The following is a 22,863-nucleotide window of genomic DNA, read 5'->3' as shown; positions in this document are numbered from 1 at the left end:
TATATGGGAGTGAAAAAAAGTAAGCAGAATATTCAGTATAGAAGCATTCTTTAAATCCAACTTTAACAAGCAAATTTTTTTAAATTAACAGATTGAGGACCAACTTTCCATGTACCAATCGAATCACAAATCCAGGTTATGTGCTAAGCCCAGTTATGATGCAGAGAAACACATGTGGAGAGAATTCTAGTGTGAAGGTCTCCATAGAAATTGAAGGATTTCAACTACCAGTTACTTTTACATGTGATGGTATGTCTTAAATACTTGTGTTGGGTTGACTTTTTCTGAGTGAAAGGTAATGGATATTTGGAAATAAGTGTCAGTGTTGTAATTCTTTTAAATTAATTATCATTAAATTCTATTACTTAGTAAATTGTCGTTCATTTAGATAACTTTTTGGGTTGTCCTATTGATCTAATGAGTACCTAGTTACTTTGAAAAGAATTTTGAATTTTATTTGTTATGTTGATATATTTGGCTCAGGTTCAAATGCATGAGATGGAGATGCAATTAGAGGCTTCTTCAACTCTTAAATGTTTTTGCCTTTGTGATTTTGTGTAGAGAATACATACTTTTTCTTTAGTTTTAGCCCTATCTTTTAGGTTAAGTATCCTTTGTACACCGACATACTCTGTTACCTGAAAGTCTGTTCCTCAGTCACTCCCACTCCAAAATTTCTAGGCGACTCCTTTCTTTTAATGACTCTTTTTAAAAACCATAATCTGATGTATTTTTATAGTTATAACCTTACCAAAAGCAACAGGAATATAGCCAAGGATTAACCAGAACTCTGAGATTTCATTATAAATGTTTTAATTTTAATAAGATTCTCTCTGTGGAAAAAGTTCTTAAACTTATACATCAAGCTTTGGTCTAAAATTATGCTATTCCTTTCTCTAAACACTCCAGATCTGGAGAATATTGAAATAATTTGTCATGTTCCTTTTTGTCTTGTACTTTTAATGACCTCCTTTAAATTATAAGCCTCTGAGAAACAGAAATACCAACCAAATACAACAGTTCCAAACCAGCAGCTTAACTTTCAGTTTAGAAGTTAAAGATTATATAGGTTTGATATGTTCATTTTTTTTTTAAATTAAAGTCTAAGTACAGTAGAGCATTAATTTTGTCCAGTAAAGTAGTATTGGCTCAAATAACTCAAAGGCAATATTTGGTTGGTGATACATAATTAAACATTGGCTTCAAACGTATAACTTGTATTAAAGTATGACTAATGAATGTTATGTAATGACCTAGCCATTCTCGAAAAGGATTTAAAATGTTAACTGTTTTGCTAAACTTAATTTACAAGTATAAAACTTAATATATATATCTTCATAGAGAAACTCTACCAAATCATGTTGACAGAGGATAAATGTAACCATAGTTTGTTGAAGACTAGTACCCATTGTAGATGATTAGGTAGGATTCCTTGCTGTATTTTTATTAATCTCTACCAATCTCAAACCATTCCATTTTTGGTGTGAGGTTCAGGTATAGTTATTCTAAACTGAGGCTTAGAGAGTAAGTGGTTTGCCCAGGTTTCATACAGCTTGTAAGTAGCAGAACTACACATCAGATCTTCTGACTAATAATGTTCTTTCCATTATTACACTATACTGATCTATTCCTTTTTATGACCTACCATAAACAGTTTTGTTCCTGTATACAAATGGTATCTTCTTCATAGGAGTATGCATTAAGAAAGTGATCTTTTTTATTTAAAAGCAACTATCTGTGTAAAAAACTGTATGTAGTTAAATGAGCAAAACTAGATTGACATGTAACTCCTTTTTTTATAGTGAGTTCTACTGTTGAGATTATAATGATGCAAGCACTTTGCTGGATCCATGATGACTTGAATCAAGTCGATGTTGGCAGCTATGTGCTTAAAGTCTGTGGTCAAGAAGAAGTGCTACAGAAGTAAGCTGATTACTTTGTTACTGTATTATGGATCAATATTTGCTCTTCAGTGTAAAATCTTTTAATACTTAGTTAAAAATTGTGAGTATTATTGCAATATACATAAAACGTGAATTCTATTCAATTTTTATTTAAACATTTATATGCATATAATTATTTGGACTGTTAGTCTCCATAAACATATCATAATGAGGTTACATTCTACTTTAGTAGACATGATTCTGTGGTTTGTTACTTTTCAGTTGTCAAACTTGGTTTGTTTTCGGTGGCTTATCATGAATATCTTGTTATTCTTTTTGTCTCATTTACTCAACAAATAATTTGTTACATCTAAGCATTTTTTAGGGCAGCTAGGTTAGTGCAGTGGATAGAATCCTGGGCCTGGAATCAGGAAGACCTGAGTTCAAATGTGGCCTGAGAGCCTTAGCAGCTTGTGACCCTGGGCAAGTCACTTAACCCTGTTTGCCTTAGTTTTCTTATCTGTAGAATGAACTAGTAAAGGAAATGACAAACCACTCCATTATCTTTGCCCAAAAAATTCTCAAATGAGGTCATGAAGAGTTGGATATGACTGAAACAACTGAACAACATTTTAAGCCTTTTTTGTTGCATTCTTTTTATTGCTTTTAGTCTGATCTCTAGTCATTTAGAAACATCTGTCTACTTTTTGTACATTTGCTTTGAATACATCTCTCCTGATAGAATACATCTTTTAGTTCCATGTTTGTTTTTAAATTCATAGTTACTAAGTTACTCTTAAGACTTCACAGATCTCTTTCTGCTTATTTTTGCCATGTATCTCAACTTCTAGGGGTTACATTCACTTCAGTGAAGCAGTAACTTATTTTGGGTCTTCATATTTATAATTTTTAGTTTGATTTAAAGAATATTGCTAAATGATTGTTTGTTCTTCTAACAGTAACTATTGCCTTGGAAGTCATGAATATATTCAGAACTCTCGAAAATGGGACACAGAGATTAAACTGCAGCTCTTGACCTTTGATGCAATGTGCCGAGATCTTGCTCGAACAGTAAGTATATAACATATTTGCTTTTGGTTGAATTTTTTAAAAAAATTAAATTACTTTCTAAAACTAATTATTGAATTGCATTATTCAATAATGGTTAATAAGAACAACATCCTTAAACTCCAGCATTGAATTTGGGGGATAATAAAGTGATACTAATTTTTGTCCCAACAGGATTATTTCTAGGGAATCATGTTAGCCTACCACAATTCTTAGGCACAAGATTTGAGAATTAAAGTGAAAGAAAAAAGTAGTAGTTGTATCCTGTATCTTGCAGTAAAAAGAGCAAGAGTTGGAAGAAGAAAAAAAAAATAAGGACTTGATTTGTTGGTATAAGAGAGAAGAGGGACTTTTTTAACTAAAAGCTCTTATACTCCTGACAGTTGAAGAAAATATTTTTCTAAATTAGCATCATCTATTAGAAGTAGTACTCTAATTTGATTACTCTTCTGATGTTAAAAGAGAATAAAATGCAATAAGGTAAACAGTTTATATTGTTGTTACTTTTTACATCTATCTGCTAAGTACCAAGTGCTAGGAACAGAAGTACAAAAAAATGAAGCAGTTACTACTTGGAATGAGCTTACATGTGTGTGTTTGTGTGTGTGTGTGTGTGTGTGTGTGTATGTGTGTGTGTGTAGATATACACACACAAATAGGTATAGCATAAATATAAAATAATTATATACACACAAAGTAGTTAAATAAAAGGGAATTTTGGAGGGAGCAGTCCAGCAGTTGGGATTAGGAAAGGGACTTTATGTAAAATATGGTGCCTAAGCACTCTAAGGATTGAGGTAAAGAAGGAGTGCATTTCAGGCATAGGGGAAGGCCAGTATTTTAAGAGACCAGTTTAGCAGAGTACAAAAGTGAGGATAACATGCAATGAGTAAGACAAATAGGTTGGCACCAGGTTGTATAGGACTTTAAACATTAAACAGAGAAGTTTATATTTTATTTTGGAAGCAATAGGAAGCCACTGGAGTTGGTGGAGTAGGGGAGTTACATAGTCATGTCTGTATATAAGGAAAATTTCTTTGGAAGCATTGTGTAAGATGGATGGGAGTGATGGGAGATTTTAGGCAGGGAGATCAGTGAGAGGACTGTTGAAATAAGGGCTTAAAGTAAAGTGGTAACCAAACTATATGAGTGTAGAGAAAGGGTCACATGTGAAAGAAGTCATAAAGACAGAAATGACAGGATTTGGCAGGTGGTTAGATATATGGCACGTGAAGGATCGTGAGGAGAAAAGAATAATGCCAAGATTACAAACCAGTGAAACTGGGAGGTTGTTGGTACCTTTGACAGAAGTAGGTAAATTTGAAAGAGGGAAGGATTTAAGGAGGGAAATGAGTTGAGGATAAGGTATTTGGGAGACATCCAGTTTGAAATATTTTATCATCATCATCATAATTTGTATAGCGGTTACTGTATGTCATTTTAAGTTCTTTACAATGATCTCATTTGATCCCACACAACTATGAGAGGTAGATGCCATTATTATCTCCATTTTACAGATGGGAAAACTGAAGCAAACATAGATTAAGTGACTTGCCAAGGTCATGCAGCCAGTAAGTGTTTGAGACTGTATTTAAGATTTAAGTCTTCCTTATTCCAGTCCCCGCATTCTATCCATTGTCATACTTACCTGCCAGTTGGTGGTGTAGTGGGACTGAAGCTTTAGAAAATGGGGCTGAATATGTACATTTGTGAATCTTCTGTATAGTTGGTAGATGGTAGTTAAATCCATGGAAGCTCATTAGGTTACACAAAGAGAATATAGAGGGAAAAGAAAGTCAAAGACAGCACCTTGGGGAACACCTGTAGTTAAGGAGTGTATAATTTGAGTGCTGATGTAGGAAAAGAAATAGAGGAAAAGCAGATTGGAGAACCATTTTAGAGGAGTAAGTGTCTAGGAAGAAAGGGTATTTTGCAGTATGAAATTCAACACATCCATTGAAAATTAGTATTGAAATTAATTAAGAAATGATTGAAAATTTTGCAAAGAGCAGCCTTAGTTGACTGATCCTAAAAACCAGATTGCAAATGATTAAGAAGGGGGATGAAATGCGAAGAAATTGAGATTGTGAGTATAGACTTTTCCAAGGAGTGTGGCTGAGAAAGGGAAGGAGAAATAAAGATTGATAGCTTGGTGAATGGTACTTTCTAGTAAGGTTTTTTTTAAATAAATTTTTTATTGATAAGAAAATGTTTTTTTTTTTTAAAGAAATAAAAGATCAACATAAGTGATCAATACATCAAAAAGGTCTCAAAATAAGTACAATGTACAACATCTGTGGAGCTCCCACCTCTTGCAGAGGGGTAGATTTAAGATGGCTTGTCTTCTTTTTGTTGAATCATGCCAATGTTTTGTTTTTTTGCAACATTAGTGAAGGTTTTTTTTTTTTTTTTAAGGATGACAGAAACTTGGGCATATTTGAAAGCAGCAGAGAAGGAATCATTTGATAGGCAAAGGCTGAAGATTCTAAAGAGACTTTGACAAAATCTGTCTTGTTCTAGCAGTCACAAATAAATATTGTTTTTAGTTTCTTAAGCAATAGCAGCCCCTGACACTAATAGATAATTAAACTGGTAGCAACAGTCCATGTTTGTTTATTATTGGGGAAAAAAGAATTGCAGAATATCATGTCTCCTTCTCCATCTTATTTCACCATATCTTTATCCTGGCTGCCAGTTAGCTACATTTAAAAATAATTTTTGGTTCTGCTGTTATTACATATAGACCTAGAACAGGAGTGGGTTTTGTTCTCGAAGGTATTTATGTATTTGAACCTATACTTAACTACTTTCATGTACCTTCTTTTGAAAATTTTTGTCAGAGGGGCAACTAGGTGGTGCAGTGGATAGAGCACTGGCCTAGGAGTCAGGAGGACCTGAGTTCAAATCTGGCCTCAGACACTTGACATTTACTAATTGTGTGACCCTGGGCAAGTCACCTAACCCCAATTGCCTCACCAAAAAAAAAGAAAGAAAAAAAAAGTCAGAATATTAATCCCTACTAATCTCATAAGAAATCAAATGAGTGCTTTATATTTGGGTAATTATTACATCTTTAATTTTAAAAAACAAAGTACTCTATTGGGTCTGGCAATCCAAATAATAAAGGTGTTAACCATTTACTTTAATAAACACATTTTTGTGTTTAGGCAGAAGATGATAAAACACCTACAGATTTAAGCAAATATCTACACCATATAGAAAATCCATTTAAAGAAGTCATGACAAGGTATGGTATTTAAGGTTTACTTTGTAAGCATTCAAACATGTTTAAGGAAATGATTATATTACTTTTGTTGAATAAGTCATTAATATTTGTATATCATCTCCTTCAGCCATAGTAGTTATTCTTTATTTCAGACATTCTGTTGAAGAACTTCTAGATACTTATCATAACCAAGTGGAGATGGCTTTTCAAAGTGAAGTAAGTATTATTTTACATTTTTGGCTTATTGGTTCCCAGATTATTTCCAGTATTTTCACTTAAAATAGTTTTTGTTTGGAACTAAACAGTCTTAAAAGGTTATGAAATGTTTCACAAGGTGGTTTATTCTGGAGACCCAAGTCTTTAGGTTTGATTATTTTCCAATTTCATTAAATATTTTAAATTACATATTTATTACCAAAATTTCATGACACTAAGATAAGAATATATCTCCCAATTTGACTTATATTTCGGAGAAGAACTTGTTCCAAAGAGTGATAGAGTAATTATTGGAACCCTTTAGTTTCAGCTTAATTAACAATAAATAAGGGGCAGCTAGGTGGCGCAGTGGATGAAGCACCAGCCCTGAAGTCAGGAGGACTTGAGTTCAAATCCAGCCTCAGACCAAACACTTGACACATACTAGCTGTGTGATCTTGGGCAAGTCACTTAACCCCAATTGCCTCACAAAAAAAAACCAAAACAAAAACAAACCAAAAAAACCCCAAAAATAATTAACAATAAATAATGCTAGTCTTCTCTGATTCTACATTTTTTTTTAAATCCCTTAAAAGTTAATGCAGTAGGCCTTGAAGATAAAAAAAACTTAACATTTTAAAAGATACTACAGAGAAAGTAAGTCCTGGTAGATAGAAATGTAGATTCAGAGTCAGGAAGACCTGGGTTCAAGTTCTCCTTCTGGCATAAATACACTGTGTGACCCAGGGTAAGCCACTTAACCTCCAAATGTCCCAGGCAACTCTCTAAGGGTGAAAGTTGCAAAGTTGGTGCTAACTTGCTTTGATAAAAGGACTTTCCTCACTAAAAGTTTCCTTATAAGAATAGTCTGGTTTAAAAAAAAAAAAAGTAGAGATAAGAGACATCTTTCTAGTAGGTTTCAACTCATTCTGTAATACTGCTTTTAAGTGAATTGTGTAATTGAGGGAGTGATGGAGGCTTCCAAATTCTTGCTTTCACAAACTGATTTTATAGCGGTGTTCTGTTTGCATGTTATTGAATACTAAGTTATCTGAAAAGGTTGTTTGTTACTGATAATCTATTGTTGGAAAACAAATAATACTCGAGGAAAAACTTTAAAGGTTTAAAAGAATTTGAGAAATAGTTCAAACATGTAGTTCCAAAAGCCACTGCTCCAAAACTCACATAGTTTTTTTAGTATCCACATCTAAGTTTTACTCATGTGTGACAGAGTTCCTTAAGCCTTTATGGATGACATTTTAATTATCAGAGTTTCTTGAAACAAAACAAAAAAAAATGTTACTGTTAACAGCCAAAAGAAAAACATGTACTATTCTTATGAGAGGGCATCTAGGTGGTGAAGTGGATAGAGTGCTGGGCCTGGAGTCAGAAAGACCTGAGTTCAAATCAGACACTTAATAGCTGTGTGACCATGGGCAGGTCACTGAATCCTGTTTGCCTCAGTTTCCTCATCTGTAAAATGAGCTGGAGAAGGAAATGGCAAAACCACTGTAGTATCTTTGCCAAGAAAACCCCAAATGGAGTCCTGAAACATTGGACACGAATGAAACAACTAAACAACAAAAACAATTCTGTGAAGGTGTCTTATTCCAAAATTAGCATAAAAACTATATTCCACTTTTTATTAACTTTATATTTTATTGAACCTGACAAGTTCACACAATGTCTTATGGCTGCACAATACTTTATGTACATTTTTATCATTTGATCCTCAGTATAATACTGTGAGGTAGGTATAAGTGTAAGTAGGAATAATGTAAAGATGAGACTTTACAGATGAGAAAACTGAGACTGTAAGAAATTAAGTGACTAACTTGCCTGAGATTACGGTGTTAGTGACACAATTAAGCCTCAAATCCATGGTCTAGAGACAATAATAGATACTGCATTTAACTGGTGTCTGATAGCAAGGTAGGAATTTGTCAGGCCTTTTCTCTAGAATTTTGGCACAGTGAAAAACATTGCAAACACAGATTTACAGTATGGCTTCCTATAAACTAGGAAATTGTATAACTAAAAAATTGGGTCAAAACTTGTTTTATAATTCTTGTTAGCCCTTTTAATTTTTGTAACATCAAAGTGAGTCCATTTATCGCCAATTCTTTAAAAGGCTAAATTGTGACTTCATATCTGATATTCTTTTAAATTCTTTACTTCTGACTTTTTCATCTTCTTTTTTAGAACCAACATAAAGCAGTAGATCAGATAATCAAAGCAGTAAGAAAAATCTGTAGTGCTTTAGATGGTGTAGAGACTCCAGCCATTACAGAATCTGTAAAGAAACTAAAAAGAGCAGTTAATCTTCCAAGGAGCAAAAGTGATGAGGTGAGTATCTCCGGGTAATTTTTACATTCTCTATTATACTTCTGTGGAGGAAATAACATACCTACCCCCAGACTAGGATAGCATGCTTTCCACTAGGCAGAATATTATTACATTAAGTTTGCTAAAATCCCAATGTGGAACCTCATCTATCAGGAAGGTTATTGTATGGTAATCTTTTCTAGACAGGGATCTGCTTTTTATGTTCTAGGGTTCAAAATATTGCCTCCCTGAGGAGGACACAGGGATGGTAATGATATTGTTGTTGGAGGGTATTGACAGTGTTGAGAGGTATTGAGGAGGTTCCTGGAAGGAGAATGATGATCCCAGGCACCAGTGGAGATTCCCAGAGAGTGAAACTGAGTAGGATACCAACTAACGGACTCTCAGAAGTGGCTTTAACATTGCCCTAGGCTCCAGAAGTTAGTAGAAAGGTGCCCCTGTATTTAGCAAGAACCTAGTTTAGGAAGAGAGCAAGTAGAGGTGGTTCTCATAATCTGCCTTTACTTGCATACAGTATGTAGGTATGTATTTTAGATGGCGCTTAAATCAAACTTTAGGTATGATTGATTAATTCATTCCTATGTTGGGAATGTATACAGAAAACATCAAAAACAAAAATTATTTCTTCAGAGATTTCCATAGCAGAATTATATGTAAAAAAAATTGGAAGCAATATAAGTAGCCAACTATAGTGAAGTGGCTTAAATATATTAAAGAACATTCATATAAAGAAAACAAACATAACTAAAACCAACAATTTTGAAAAATATAAAGAAATTTGGAAATACTTATGAAGGATTGCAAAGTCAAAAAAGTAGAACCAAAAGAAGATTATTGACTAACTATGGCTATAAAAGAAGAAAAGTGAATGAAAATGAATGGACAAAGAAGCCTGATGGGGACTTAAAAGTACCTGTTGTGTGTCAGATACTGTGCTAGGTACTGGGAATATAGACAATATAAGCTGTATACAAAATGAATATGAAGTAATTTGGGCAGGAGTAGTGGCCTTGGGGAGAGGTAGGTGTGGGAAGGATAATGACTTCTCTTTTGGATATATTGAGTTTGAGATGCCTTTGGGAAATCCAAGTAGAGATACCCCATAGACAATTGAAGTGTGGGACCAGAACTCAGAAGAAAGACTAGGGCTGGATATTTTAGATTTGGGATTCAGCTACATAGAGTTGCTAGTTGAATCCATGAGAGTTGATGAAGTCATTGAGAGAGAATATAGAAAGAGAAGAGAAAAAGGCTCAGGTGTCCATGCGTTGGGGTCAGGACATAAATGATGCTGCTGCTAGACACTGAGAAGAATCAGTGGGTTGAGAACCACAACAGAACACTGGCATTAAAACCTAGGAAGTAGGGTAATCAGAAGTATACAGTGAGGTTGCACTGAGATCAGAGATCAGGAATGATCATGGAGAGTCAGTCAGTTGAGGAACATTTATTAAATGTTCACTATATGTCAGGCACTGTACTAAGTGCTGAGAATACAAATACAGAAAGAAAGGAAGATGGTTCCTGTCCTTAAAGAGCTTACATTCTAATATGGGGAGAAAACACATAGAAGGAAGTTGTGAATAAGAGAGAGAATGCAGAGGCAAAGAGTACTTCCATTGTGTGAATTCCAGGCCTTGAGTAAGCTTCCAGGATGAAAATGTTTCTGCGATATGATAGAGAAAAGTTAATTGGATTAAATAAAGCAATGAAAATTAGCTTAATTTAGCAATAAAAAGATTGGATCATGGATGACTTTGAAGAGACTGGTTTTATGTTGAGTGGTGTAGAATGAAAACTAATTTCAAGGTGTAGAGAAATAAGCAGAAGGTGAGACAACAGAGACCATGAGGAAAGATAGCTTTCTGTAGGAATTTGGCCATGAAAAGGAGGAGAGATAGAGGATGATAGTCTGAGGGGTCAAGTAAAGGGTTTTTTAAGGATATGAAGAGCTGGACATATTTGTAGGCAACAGGAAAGGAACCTAGTTGAGAGGGTGATATTTAGGGAGAAAGGGGATAATTGAAGAGACATTCTCCTGGAAGAGGTAGAGAGAATGGGGTCAAGGACACAAATAGAAGAGTCAGCATTGACAAAGAGAAGGGGCATTTCTTTTTCTAAAACTGGAGCAGATGGAGGATACTGCAGTGTTTTAAAGCATGGAAATGGGGAAGAAAAGGAGCTTACAATTGCTTCAATTTAGTGAATAAAGTTTAGTGCCTTAAAGGGAGAAGAGAAGGTTTAGAACAGACACTGTTAAGCAGTGCAGTAGAGTAAATTAGAGAAGAATAAAAGGATTGATATGTAGCATGTAGGATCTACTTGAGACTAAATAACAAATTTGAAGTGAAACTAACCAGTCTTCATGGTTATGGCACTTTTTCCAGAGGCATTTTGCAGAAGTAGAGGAAATGAATGGTAGGAATAATTCAAGATTGGGTTTGTAAGCACAATAGGATTCAATAATAATTAATAATAGTTTGCATTTATATAGGGTTTTAAGGTTTACAAAGTACTTTACTTGTGTTATCTCATTTGATCCTGAAAAGATATTTCTTATCCCCATTATGGTCCCCATTTTACAGATGAGGAAGCTGAGGCTTAAAGAGGTTAAGTAACTGTCATACATCTAGAAAGTGTCTGAGGGCAGAGAGCAATGTGAAATTGAACTGGCCAACAATAGAACGACAATTTTGGAGGTAGAAAAACGAGGCCAGAACAAGGGTGATAGCCTGGGAGAACAAGGAGATGGAGTGACCAGAGGTTGTGGTGAGAATAGAGAATCAATTTGGGAGGGGTGAAGTTAAGGGAGAGATGGAAGAAGAGGAGGTGATGTTTAGGCAAATTTCGTAGTTATAGATTATGGAATTGGGACATGTGTTAGTGATGAGATCTAGGCTATGACCATTGCTGTGTGTGGCTGAGGTGGTGGCTTTCAGACTAAGAACTAGAGGCATTGAGAACTGTGAAGCAAAGGTGTTTGAGGGGACAGCAGCATGTCAATTGAAGTCCCCAAGAATAAGGACAGGGTTTAGGATGGAAAGACAACTTGAAGCCAGGTTCTGAACTTCCTGAGAAAGTAAGCAGAATGGCCTCCATCAGGATCTGGTTGTTGGGTTATCTACCTTGACAAAGTAAAATACCAAGGAGGAATGGTTTCTATTGTTTAGGGGTTTAGAGAATGATAGTACAGGGAATGACAGTACAAGAAGTATACCCACACCTCCTGTTAGTGCTTCTGGGGCATGAGTTTGATGCTATAGAGCCTAAGTGAAGGTGGGATTAAAATACTTATTTGCCATTGTACTTAAATATTTGTTTTAGGTATTCCAGTTTTATGTTTTGTGTCTTTTAGTATATTATTTCCTTAGTGCATCTCAAAATAATTACATATCTGTAGTTTCTTTAGTTTTCCCAAGAAGGAAATAATCTCTTTGGTATAGTCTCAATTATGTATATTTGAGAGACCATATGGTTTGGTGAGTAGATAGAGTAGTTAGGTCACCATCAATGCTACTAGATGTACCTTTTCTCATGCCCCTAGATGCACTATCCAACAGGAGGAATAGGCATGCTTGGACTTGGAGTTAGGAAATCTAAGTTTGAATACTTCCTTAGATGCTTACTAGCTGTGTGATAATGAGTGAGTAGTCACTTAACCTCTTAGAGCCTCAATTCCTTATCTATAAAATGGGGGTTATAATACTTACATCACTTGGTTGTTGTGAGAAAATGTATCATAAACCTTAAGGTTCTAGAGGATTGAGTTAATATGTGATATTCAAATTAAAATATTTTTTCAGGAGTAAAGTGATTATTTGCTATCTTGGCTGCTTTTTCTTTTACTATTTTATTTCCTTTTCTAGGTGACGTCATTATCCAGACGTGACATATTAAGCAAGAGTTCAAGTAGGGGTAAATTTATTTAAGAAAGTTCTAGTAAATTTTCCTTGCTTGTTTTCAGTAAAATGTATTACAAGTTTATTTTAACTTAGGTTCCCTGACTTCAGAAAATCCAATTCAAGTAAGCATGGACCAGTTAACCGTAGCCATCTATGATCTTCTCCGACTCCATGCAAGCTCATGTGGTGGTCCTGTAGACTGTGGACAGAGTCATAGGACCACTAAGGAAGCATGGACTACAACAGAACAACTCCAGTTTACAATATTTGCCGCACATGGAATTTCACCTAATTGGGTAGCAAAGTAAGCAATCACCGTAGTCTAATAGTGTAATACTGAATTTCAGCAAAGTATACTCAGGTGCCTTTCTAAACTTAAAAAAAAAACAAAACCAACCCAGTACTAAATAGTACTTTAGTAGTTGGTTTCAAAACAGTGAGATATTTGTTAAAAGCTAAAGTAGTCTTATATATAAAAAGTCAAGAAAAATTCATGGGAACAAGCAAGAACTAAAATTGTGTTAAACCTAGGATCCTGGGTAGCGTATGCAAGTTGTTCTTTCTGGGCATTACCTGGCACTAAAGAATTGATAAAATAGGCTATTTCCCTATCCAGAAACCATTGAGATCGCTTCTTAGACAATTCCACGAATCTGTAGTAGGTTAAGTAGGCCTCTGCGAATTTTATTTATTCATTTATTAGCTAACTCTTCACAAGTTTAGTTGCTAAATTTTAGCTGAATTAGTATGAATTACAAATAACTTGGGACCAATTTAATGAACTTTTGCCTATGCAAACTCCAGAAAGCAGTTACTATTGCAGGAAAAATATAAGTATTGTTTGAAATTATGAGCCATTAGAGTACATTTGAAATTTAATTTTCTCTTTTCAGTTATGAAAAATACTATTTAATTTGTTCCCTGATTCACAATGGGAAGGATCTTTTTAAGCCTATTCAGTCGAAGAAAGTTGGCACATATAAGAATTTCTTCTATCTTATTAAATGGGATGAACTGTAAGTGATATTTCCAAATTGAATGTCTTTTAGTAGTTGTATGTTTTACATTTCTTTGCACATTTCTTTGAAGCAAGGGGTTTTAACCTTTGTTTCGTGGACCTCTTTGGTAGTTTGGTGAAGACTATGGAGCCCTTCTCAGAATATTGTTTTTAAATAAATAAAATGAAGCATGTAGGATTACAAAGAAAATCAATCATATTAACAGTTATCAAAATACTACAAAAATAAGTTTATGGACCCCAGGTAAGAACTCCTTCCTTAAAGTGACACAATAACTTTTTTTTTGTGCAAGGGTTCATTTCAATTTTTTTTTTAAAGAAATGAAGTTAGCTTTCAGTTAAATTTCTTTAATAATTTGTTGAATTTATTTATTGGACTAGATGACCTCTTAAAATTTATTCCAAAATGACTGTTTTATTTATTATATTTATGACTGTTTTATTTTATTATATTTATTATAATCCAAATTATAATTATTATAATATAATTATATATTATATTATAAAATTATAATTATTATAATCCAAATTATAAGTCCAGAATGACTGTTTTATTTTATTATATTTATTATTTATTAGAATTTATTCCAAAAATGACTGTTGAATTCCTGCTAATACATTTAATAATACATTTACATTTAAGTCTCTGAGAAATATGACATTACTGTAGATTTTAAAAAGCAAAATCAAAAGAACAGTACACTGCCACATCCTAAAGCATAAAGGACAAAATAAACACTTTTGATTGTATTGAGCTAAAAAAATTTCTCATGAACAAAATGTATCTAGAACAAAAAGAAGGTATGTAGTGGAAGAATCCTTGCATCAAATATCGCTGATAAAAATCTGATATCCAAATATGAAGAATTGATGTAAATATAGATGACTGAGTACCATCCCAAACAGATAAATGATCACAGGATGTGGACAATTTTCAGAAGAATTGCACCTTCTGTGATCTGATGAAAATATACAGCAAAACTTATTTTAACTTAAGTTCTCTGACTTTAGAAAACACTCTTCAGGTAAACATGGTTAGATGCAGTGATCTATGATCTTCTCAGACTCCATGCAAGCTCGTGTGGTCAGGCTGTAGTGTGTGGACAAAGTCTTAGGAGAAGTACCTTGAAAAGTTGTTAATTAGGGAACAATGCCTTGTCACACATTATTTTTTCCTTCACTTAATAACACACATTATTTTTAATGTTGTTCAGTCATGTCTGACTCTTTGTGACCCTATTTGGGGTTTTTTGGCAAAGATACTGGAATGGTTTGCCATTTCCTTCTCCATCTCATTTTATAGATGAGGAAACTGAGGCAAACGGAGTTAAGTGACTTGCCTAGGATCATACAGCAAGGAAGTGTCTGAGGCCAGATTTGAACTCAGGAAGATGATGAGTCTTCCTGATTCCAGACTTGGCACTCTATCCTTGCACCACATGCCCTGTTATTTTTAATATGTAAAAATTTGTAGTCTGAAAATAGTAGAAGTTTAATTTCACATATCATCATTGGTATTTTTCTTTGTGCTTCTGAATATTTGTTGAGAAAAGCCAAGTATAATTTTTAAAAGGAGAGACTTTTTTTGGTATTGTTTATGAAATTCATTTGGACTTTTTAACATATTTATAGTACAGTTTATTTTAATGTTTCATTTTAAAAATGTTGTTTGTTGAATTTCTTAAACATCTGGTCTCTGCTTTAGCTGACAAATAAGAAAGTTATACATTTACATATCTCTGCCTCACTAAATGAGTTTGCTTTCTAAATTATTGTAATTTGAACAGCATTATGGTTCAGAACTGTCTTTGAGGTTAGGAGAATTATCATTATAAACAAAATTGAGAATGAAAATTCTCCATATTCTACCTATTTCTGCATTTAAAATATATTTAAAAGTTTTATTGATGACTTTCCCCTTCCCACCAAAACTGTAATTTCCTTAATATAGACCCCACCCACTGTTATGGGAATTGAATCCTCACTTATAACAAACAAAAAAATTAAACAAAACAACTAGTACATTGACTTCATTTGACAATATATGTAATATTTTGCCCTCTTAGTCCATCATTTCTCTTTTGAGAGGAAGGAAAGAAACATAATTCATTCTCTTAGTTAATAAAATTGGTTATTATAATTACTACAAATTCTGCTTCTTTTTAGTATAGTCTTTGTGTTTATCCTTCTCTGATTTTGGTCATGAGAAATTATTTTAGTTTTATGTTATCAAATTGTCTACTTTGTCTTTTATGATTGCTTCCATTCCTTATTTGGTTATGGATATACTTCCTTTGTGTAGATTTAAAAGGTAATTTATTCTGATTTTTTTATGTTGTTATCTTCTGTATTCTCCTGAGGCTTATTATGGTGTATGTGATGTAAGATGTAGAAGTAAACACAATTTCTGCTAAACTACTTTTTACTTTTCCCAATATTTCCTATAAACTTAGTAGGGATGTCTTTCCTTTGAAATTTATTTTGGTTTATCAAAAATTGAGCTATTCCTTTCAGTTTCAGCTAGTTCTTGCCTATCTAGTCTGTTCCACTGATCTACTTTTCTTTTTTAAACCAGTACCATATAGTTTTGGTGACTCCTGTTATGGTTTGAGGTATGGTACAGTTATCCTGCCTTCATTCTCAATTGAATAAAATGCATTTAATATTTCTTAATGGGAGTAATATTTTCAGTATTTTGCATATTATTACATTCAAAGTTAAATAACATACAGATTATCTCATTTAAAGATGATGCAAAATTGAAAACAATTTTCAGAAATTGATATTTTTCACTGTAGTAATTTCTATGAAAGGTTAAATGTGTTCATTTGACTTTTAATTATTTCTATTAACTGACCACTTTTTTCCTCACAGAATCATTTTCCCCATTCAGATCTCACAGTTACCATTGGAATCACTTCTTCACCTTACCCTTTTTGGAATTTTAAATCAAAACAGTGGAAGTTCCCCTGACTCTAATAAACAGCGAAAGGGACCTGAGATTTTAGGCAAAGTTTCTTTACCTCTTTTTGACTTTAAGCGGTAAGTGTTAAATGAGTGGTAATCATTCCTATCTTGGGTAATGTCTAAGGTGGTACTTTGTATTCCTCTTAGCTGTGGGCTTTGTGAGAAGGATCTGTCATAATCTGTGCAGATATCAATCATTTATAATAATGTCTATGGGCACTAATATAATGATTTCAGATTTATTTAATTTCATATATTATTTCATGTACTCTTACATGGAATGAAGATCACAGCTCTTCTATGCCTTAAGTAGCTAGTCTTAGTGACATACTAGCTAAAAAATATTTTCTGGTTGATAACCATTTAGTGACTTTACTTTTTGAGGAGAAAATACCAAAATTTATTTGTTTTTTACTTCCTATGATTGTAAGTAGCAGGGGTCCTGAGGCTCTGAAGTCTTGGTATGGGTAATTGGAGATAGATACTGATTGTGTTTGAAGAGACTTTCTGATAAACTTGGTAGCCTGATGTGGAAAAGCGTACTCCCCGTTACTCCCAGCCACAGCAGCATTGGGGTGCACTTCACACGTGCATCTTTTAGACTCAGGGAAGCTATTTGAATAAATATAAACAATCCTATTTGCAGCACTATCATAAATATTTACAAGCAAAAGCATGGACTTACCCACAGGAGCCTTCATCTTTTGTGTCTTGGACCCCTCTGGCAGTCTGAAGGAGCCTACAGACCCCTTCTCAGACTAGTGTTTTTAAATGCATGGAATAAAATATACTGTGTTACAGAGTATACCAAAGATTAGTGAAATAGTTAATATTTTCTTCTCTTTCCCCGCTCCCCCAGGTTAAGAACCCTGCCTTTGAAGCTCAGACAATTTAGATGACTGACTTGGCTAAGTAACAGGCTTCTTTAAAACAGAGAAGCAAAACTTTTCCTTGACCTTTGGCACACTGCTTTCAGGGGTACTTTTAAGATTCATAATGTATGTTTCAGAAAGCTCCTGGAATTTAAGATATCTAAAGGGGAAGGGAGGATATCTTCTTTATGTCTTTGGAAATTTTATATCCAGCTTGCTTTCTGCATATAAGAAATTGTTAATGGAAATTCAGCTTACAAGCACACTTTAGGGTTGATGATAGCACTTAGTATTTCATCAGTACTTGAAAATTGATAGAGTAAAATGAGCAGAACCAGAAGAACAATTGAGACACTAACAACAAAGTAAAGACAACTTTGAAATATGTAAGACCTCTGATTAATGTAATAATTATCCATGTTAATGAAGAACTGATGATAAACATGCTACCTCCTGATAGAGAAATGATAGAGTCAAAATGCAGAATGACATAGATTTTTGGTTATAATGAATATGGGAATTTGTTTTGCTTGACTGTGCATATTTTTTACGAAGGTTTTTTTTTCTTTAAAAACAGTTTTTTAAACTGTTTTAACAGTTTTTAACATGTTTATTCATTTGGAAAAAATGTAAAAGGAGGCAATTATTTTTGTTTATTCATACCTCTAAATAAATACTTAAACAACTTGTGGTGATATGGTCATCTAAGAAGTATCTAGATTAGAAGAACTGAACACGTTGTTATATGTAGAGGGTGGAGAAATGCCAGCAACACTACTTAATGAGACTGAATCTTAATATTCACAGAATAGATGCCACATGTCCCTCTTGCATTTCTAAATCAATAATGAGTGGGTTCTAAAGACTACTGCTAGTTAGAATGTAACCAAGATTCAAAGGCCTTTGCCTTTGGATGAAAACATCAAGTCACAAATGTGAAAGGAGAGTTTTGGAAAAAAGATGGTCTACTTGAATTCAGTGAACCAGGCTTTAAAATGTATGAACAAAGAACATGTTTATACATTTTTCTTGTTTTGTTTGTAGATTAAGCAGGATTTTTAGAAATTTCTTCAGTATTATACTACAAAGAGGTGTCAAAATCTTTTAATAGTACTGAAGGCATTAATTTCAGTAAGCAGAAAAATAATCTAGGGCATAGAGTTGTTTTATTGATGGAAATTGTTGTGATAAATATGTTCTTCAACTTAAAAAATAAACCTTTGAACCAAATCAGTCTTTTCTGTACATTTGTGGAATTTCTGGCATTGTATATATACTATTGTCATAGTTATCTTTCTATGATATTACTTTATCATGCCAGTGTTTAAAAAAAAAACTTAGAATGCTCTACTTAGCTTTCTTACTCATTAAGATATTTTTGAATATTTTGAGTTATTTAGATGGAATTAGATGGATTTATTACTGGGCAGCTGAGCTAGGTGGTGCAGTGGATAGAGTGGGCCAGTCCTGGAACTAGGAAGATTCATCTTCCTCAGTTTAAGCTGTGTGACCTTGGACAAATCACTTAACCCTGTTTGCCTCAGTTTCCTTATCATCCACCACCACAGTGTGGGTACTCCCTCTTATACTGCTCCTAATTCTGTGTGATTTGTGTTTTTTTTCTTTCCCTAAATCATCCACAGAGTACTCTTGGAGGCCTTCCTTTATCTAATAAAATTGAAACTATCCAATAAGAACTCCCTTTTCTCCTCTCACCACCTCATCTAACAGTATCTCCTCCTTTACTCGAGCCTATGATGATAAGATGGCCCTTCTCATTAATGTCAACCCCTCTTGATGTGCTCTCTCTGTCCCTCATCTCCAGCAGATTGACCTCATTATCTTTGTTTTCCTCTTATGAATCTTCAGTTTCTCTTTCTGCTGGTTCCTTCTGCCTACAAGCACATCCCAAACTCCCCTAGGTTTAAAAAAAATGCCCAGTGGATCCTGCTATCCCTGCTAGTTATCAGTCTATTATTTTTCTTCTGTTCCTCAGTCAAACTCTTTGAGAAAGTTTTTTCAGCCCTTCCACTTCTCTTCTCGTTCTTCTTAGTGATCTGCAATATATTTTCCAACCTTATTACTCAACTGAAACTGCTCTCTCCAAAATTACCAGTGATTTCTTTTTTAATGAAGAAAAATCTATTTTCTTTCTCTTCCTCAATCCCTATTGAAAAACAAAAACAAGCCTTGTAACACATATGCATAGCAAAGCAAATTTCTTCATTGGCTATGTCCAAAAACATGTCTCATTCTGCACCCTCAGTCTTTCGCTTCCTCATCAGTTGGTAGGTAACATGGCGTCACTAATGATTGCCAAAGCTAATGGCCTTTTCTCCATCCTTGTGCTTCCTGACCGCCCTGTAGCATTTTATCCACAACCATCTCCTCCTGATTCTTCCCTCTCTGGATTTTTGTGAAACTGTTCTCACTTGATTCTACTTGCTACCTATGTGATTTGTTCCTTTTCAGTCTGCTTTGCTATATCATCTCTCTATGTGACACCCTCTAACTGTGGTTGTACCACAAAGTTCTTTCTACTTCTGTGTTCTAGTCTTACATCACCAAATTTTAAAGTGAATGTCCTATAGACATCTCAAACTTAATATGTCTAAAACTGAACTCATTGTCTTCTGTTCCTGTCCACTGAACCTACCTTTCTTCCAAATTAATATTGAAGGTATTCTTCCGGTCTTCAGGTTAGTAAATGGAATATCATTTAGGATTCAAAATAGTGTTTTCTGTGTATGGTAAATTTACCAGTGAGAAACAATAGACATTGTTACCTGTTCTTTTTAAACCACTTCTATTTGTTTAACTTTTAGGTTCTTAACTTGTGGAACTAAACTTCTCTATCTTTGGGCTTCATCCCCTACACAACCCATACCTGGGATAACCCACAAAAAAGGACATGTGATGGAAAGAATAGTACTGCAGGTAATGGTTTGTTGTTTTTTTTGGCCTGCTTTTTATCCTAGAACTAATATGAAATAATACTGTTTATGGAGCCAATTGTCTTTACAGTGTGGGCACTAACTAGCATTAATTCTTAATAAAAAGGCGTTCTTTTTGAACTTAGTGAACTTAATGAAAATAATAGGTTTTATATAAGTTCTGATTAATTTTTTGACAATTTTGGTAAAGTTTTATGAAAAATGTACCTGAATTCATAGCTCATGCACTCTTTCCTAATGAGAAATATTAACAAAAACAGTCTTCATATTTCATATTGAAGAACATCATGTAGCAGGAAAGCTTAATTCAGTAGGTTTCTTCAGGTTTCGTCATTGTGAATAGACCCCTAATGCACATCTAACCCTTGATGCCTTCTCCATGTATCTTACTGAATTGCTATGGCTGAAAACATTACTACCCAGTGGACAGTCCCTTGGTGATAAGCCTTTCTGAATTTAGGTAGGGCTGTACTTAGATAAAAGACATACAGTACTCAAGTCTGTGTACTGAAAGCCTTTTTTGTATGCTTGTTATCTACCAGAGCTTATATTCTATGAACATATCCTTCAAGAACCTAAGGTTACTTCTGCCACAGTGAGATTACGGAGAAGGACAAATCTGAGGTCTTAATTTGATTTTGGTTCTTAGCCACTAAAAAGGGTTAGTGTTTTGGGTCTCAGGATAGTAAGCTGATGTACTATCAATTTGGAAAGGGATATATAGTATTTTTCTTTGTTCCCTTGGGTGTGATATATCATATTTTCAGACTTTTTTCAATGTGTGAATCAGTTTTGCTGATTGTTTTTCTTTTATATGGAATGATTCCCTGAAAGTGGAGAGGGGAATGGTACAAGGTGAAATTTAGGCATTGTGAAAACAAAAGCTACCGATAAATATTTTTTTTTAGAAAGGAAGTCAACATCTACAGTTTCATTTGCAGCTCAAAAACTGAAGGTTGGCTTTTGTTTAATTTGTTAAGGTTGACTTTCCTTCCCCTACGTTTGATATCATTTATACAAAGCCTCAAGTTAACGGTAGCATTGTACAGCAGCAGTGCTTAGAAACACTGGAAAAAGATACGAGAGGAAAACTTCTTGCCATTCTTTCCAGAGATTCTTCATTTGGGTATGTTTCTTTTCATTGATCTTAAGCATTGATGTCTTGATACCTTACAATATGTGTTACTCAGGTGATGTAAAGTCTGACTTGTGTAATAAATTATTTAGTTTTATGATGTTTACAATGTGCTTGATAAATAGTTTTATAACACTTTCTAATTTAAATGTAATAAAATATTTTAAGGTCTTTAGGTAATAGACGTTGCTGCTTTCAGCCTTTTCCCTTTCTAGTCTGTCAGATTTTCTTTGAACCATCTTCTTGTTCTAACCATGTCATTCCCTTACTTGCAGTGGGGAGCAGTGATTCCCCATTGCCTGCCAAATGCCAGATAAAGTATAAGATCCTGATCCTTGAATTTGTGACCCTCCCCATCTGTCTCCCACCTACTTTGCCAGCCTTACATCATGGTCTTCCCCTTCATATGCTCCAGAGCTGGACTAATTTCTGCCACCTTGTTCGTATCCAGCATTTATCAGTCAATCAAGTATTAATGAAGCACCTACTATGTGCCAGGCATAGTGCTAGTGGGTAAGAATACAGTACAAAGAATAAAATAAATCTGTTCCCAAAGACTCTGCATCCTTGATGGGGGAAACAACAAATACATGCAAAAATCTATTTTAAATAGAAAATGAACAAATAAAATATATACAGAGAGGTTCAATACAGGGTAGTGTAACAAAAGTAGTCTGAAAATCCATTGCTTAGGTACTGCTGCCAATCATACAATCAAGATGGAGAAATAGGGGTGGACTTACAGTTATTGCTGTATATACAAAAGTCAGTGAGCCCTGCCCAGCAGTTTTTAGCTACGTTAAATAGGTTTGGTTACATAAACAGGATGGGTGCAATGGAATTTCAGAGAGCAAATAAGAGAATAAGCAAATAATAAAAGGATTTGTTCTGTGAAGTTTAGATTCAAAGGACTGCATTTGAGGACCTAGAGGGCCATATGTGGCCTCAAGGCCGCAGGTTCCCCACCCCTGGAAAGAATCATCTGCATAGAAAAGATAATTCAACCCATAGGAGCTGATATAGTTACTGAAAGAAAAGAATCTAAAATTGAACATTGGGGAACACTCACAGTCAGGGTGTGTGACTATGGATAATTATCCAGCAAAGGAGAGTGGGAAGATTTTTTAGACAGGAAAATCAGGTGAATATAATGTCATAAAAACTCTGAGAGGAGAGGGTGGTCAGATGCCACAAATAAGTTGAAAATGATAGGAATTGATTTCTCAATTAAGAGATCATTAGTTACTTTGGAGAAGGCAAATTTCCGTTTAGTGATAGATGAAGTTGCAAGGCAGAT

At 34.2% G+C, this 22,863-nt stretch overlaps 1 protein-coding gene across 3 annotated transcripts in view; it reads left to right on the top strand.

Moving 5' to 3' along the window:
- PIK3C2A (phosphatidylinositol-4-phosphate 3-kinase catalytic subunit type 2 alpha) overlaps positions 1-22,863 on the top strand; it is a 152,865-nt gene that overhangs the window by 82,370 nt on the left and 47,632 nt on the right. For 2 of the 3 annotated variants that reach the window (XM_027852551.1, XM_027852552.1), the window contains exons 4-15: positions 92-249; positions 1,803-1,923; positions 2,843-2,954; positions 6,119-6,198; positions 6,330-6,393; positions 8,575-8,718; positions 12,585-12,633; positions 12,714-12,924; positions 13,514-13,636; positions 16,513-16,680; positions 20,303-20,414; positions 21,412-21,557. In XM_027852551.1, the coding sequence (XP_027708352.1) occupies positions 92-249; positions 1,803-1,923; positions 2,843-2,954; positions 6,119-6,198; positions 6,330-6,393; positions 8,575-8,718; positions 12,585-12,633; positions 12,714-12,924; positions 13,514-13,636; positions 16,513-16,680; positions 20,303-20,414; positions 21,412-21,557 (1,488 nt within the window). The remainder of the gene's footprint in view (positions 1-91; positions 250-1,802; positions 1,924-2,842; positions 2,955-6,118; positions 6,199-6,329; positions 6,394-8,574; positions 8,719-12,584; positions 12,634-12,713; positions 12,925-13,513; positions 13,637-16,512; positions 16,681-20,302; positions 20,415-21,411; positions 21,558-22,863) is intronic. The other variant, XM_027852554.1, reaches the window with a different exon arrangement.

This window comes from Vombatus ursinus, unplaced genomic scaffold (genome assembly GCF_900497805.2).
Source record: "Vombatus ursinus unplaced genomic scaffold, bare-nosed wombat genome assembly UNPS02009770.1, whole genome shotgun sequence".
NCBI classification, from domain to species: domain Eukaryota; kingdom Metazoa; phylum Chordata; class Mammalia; order Diprotodontia; family Vombatidae; genus Vombatus; species Vombatus ursinus.
This window is presented reverse-complemented; position numbering and strand designations above follow the sequence as displayed.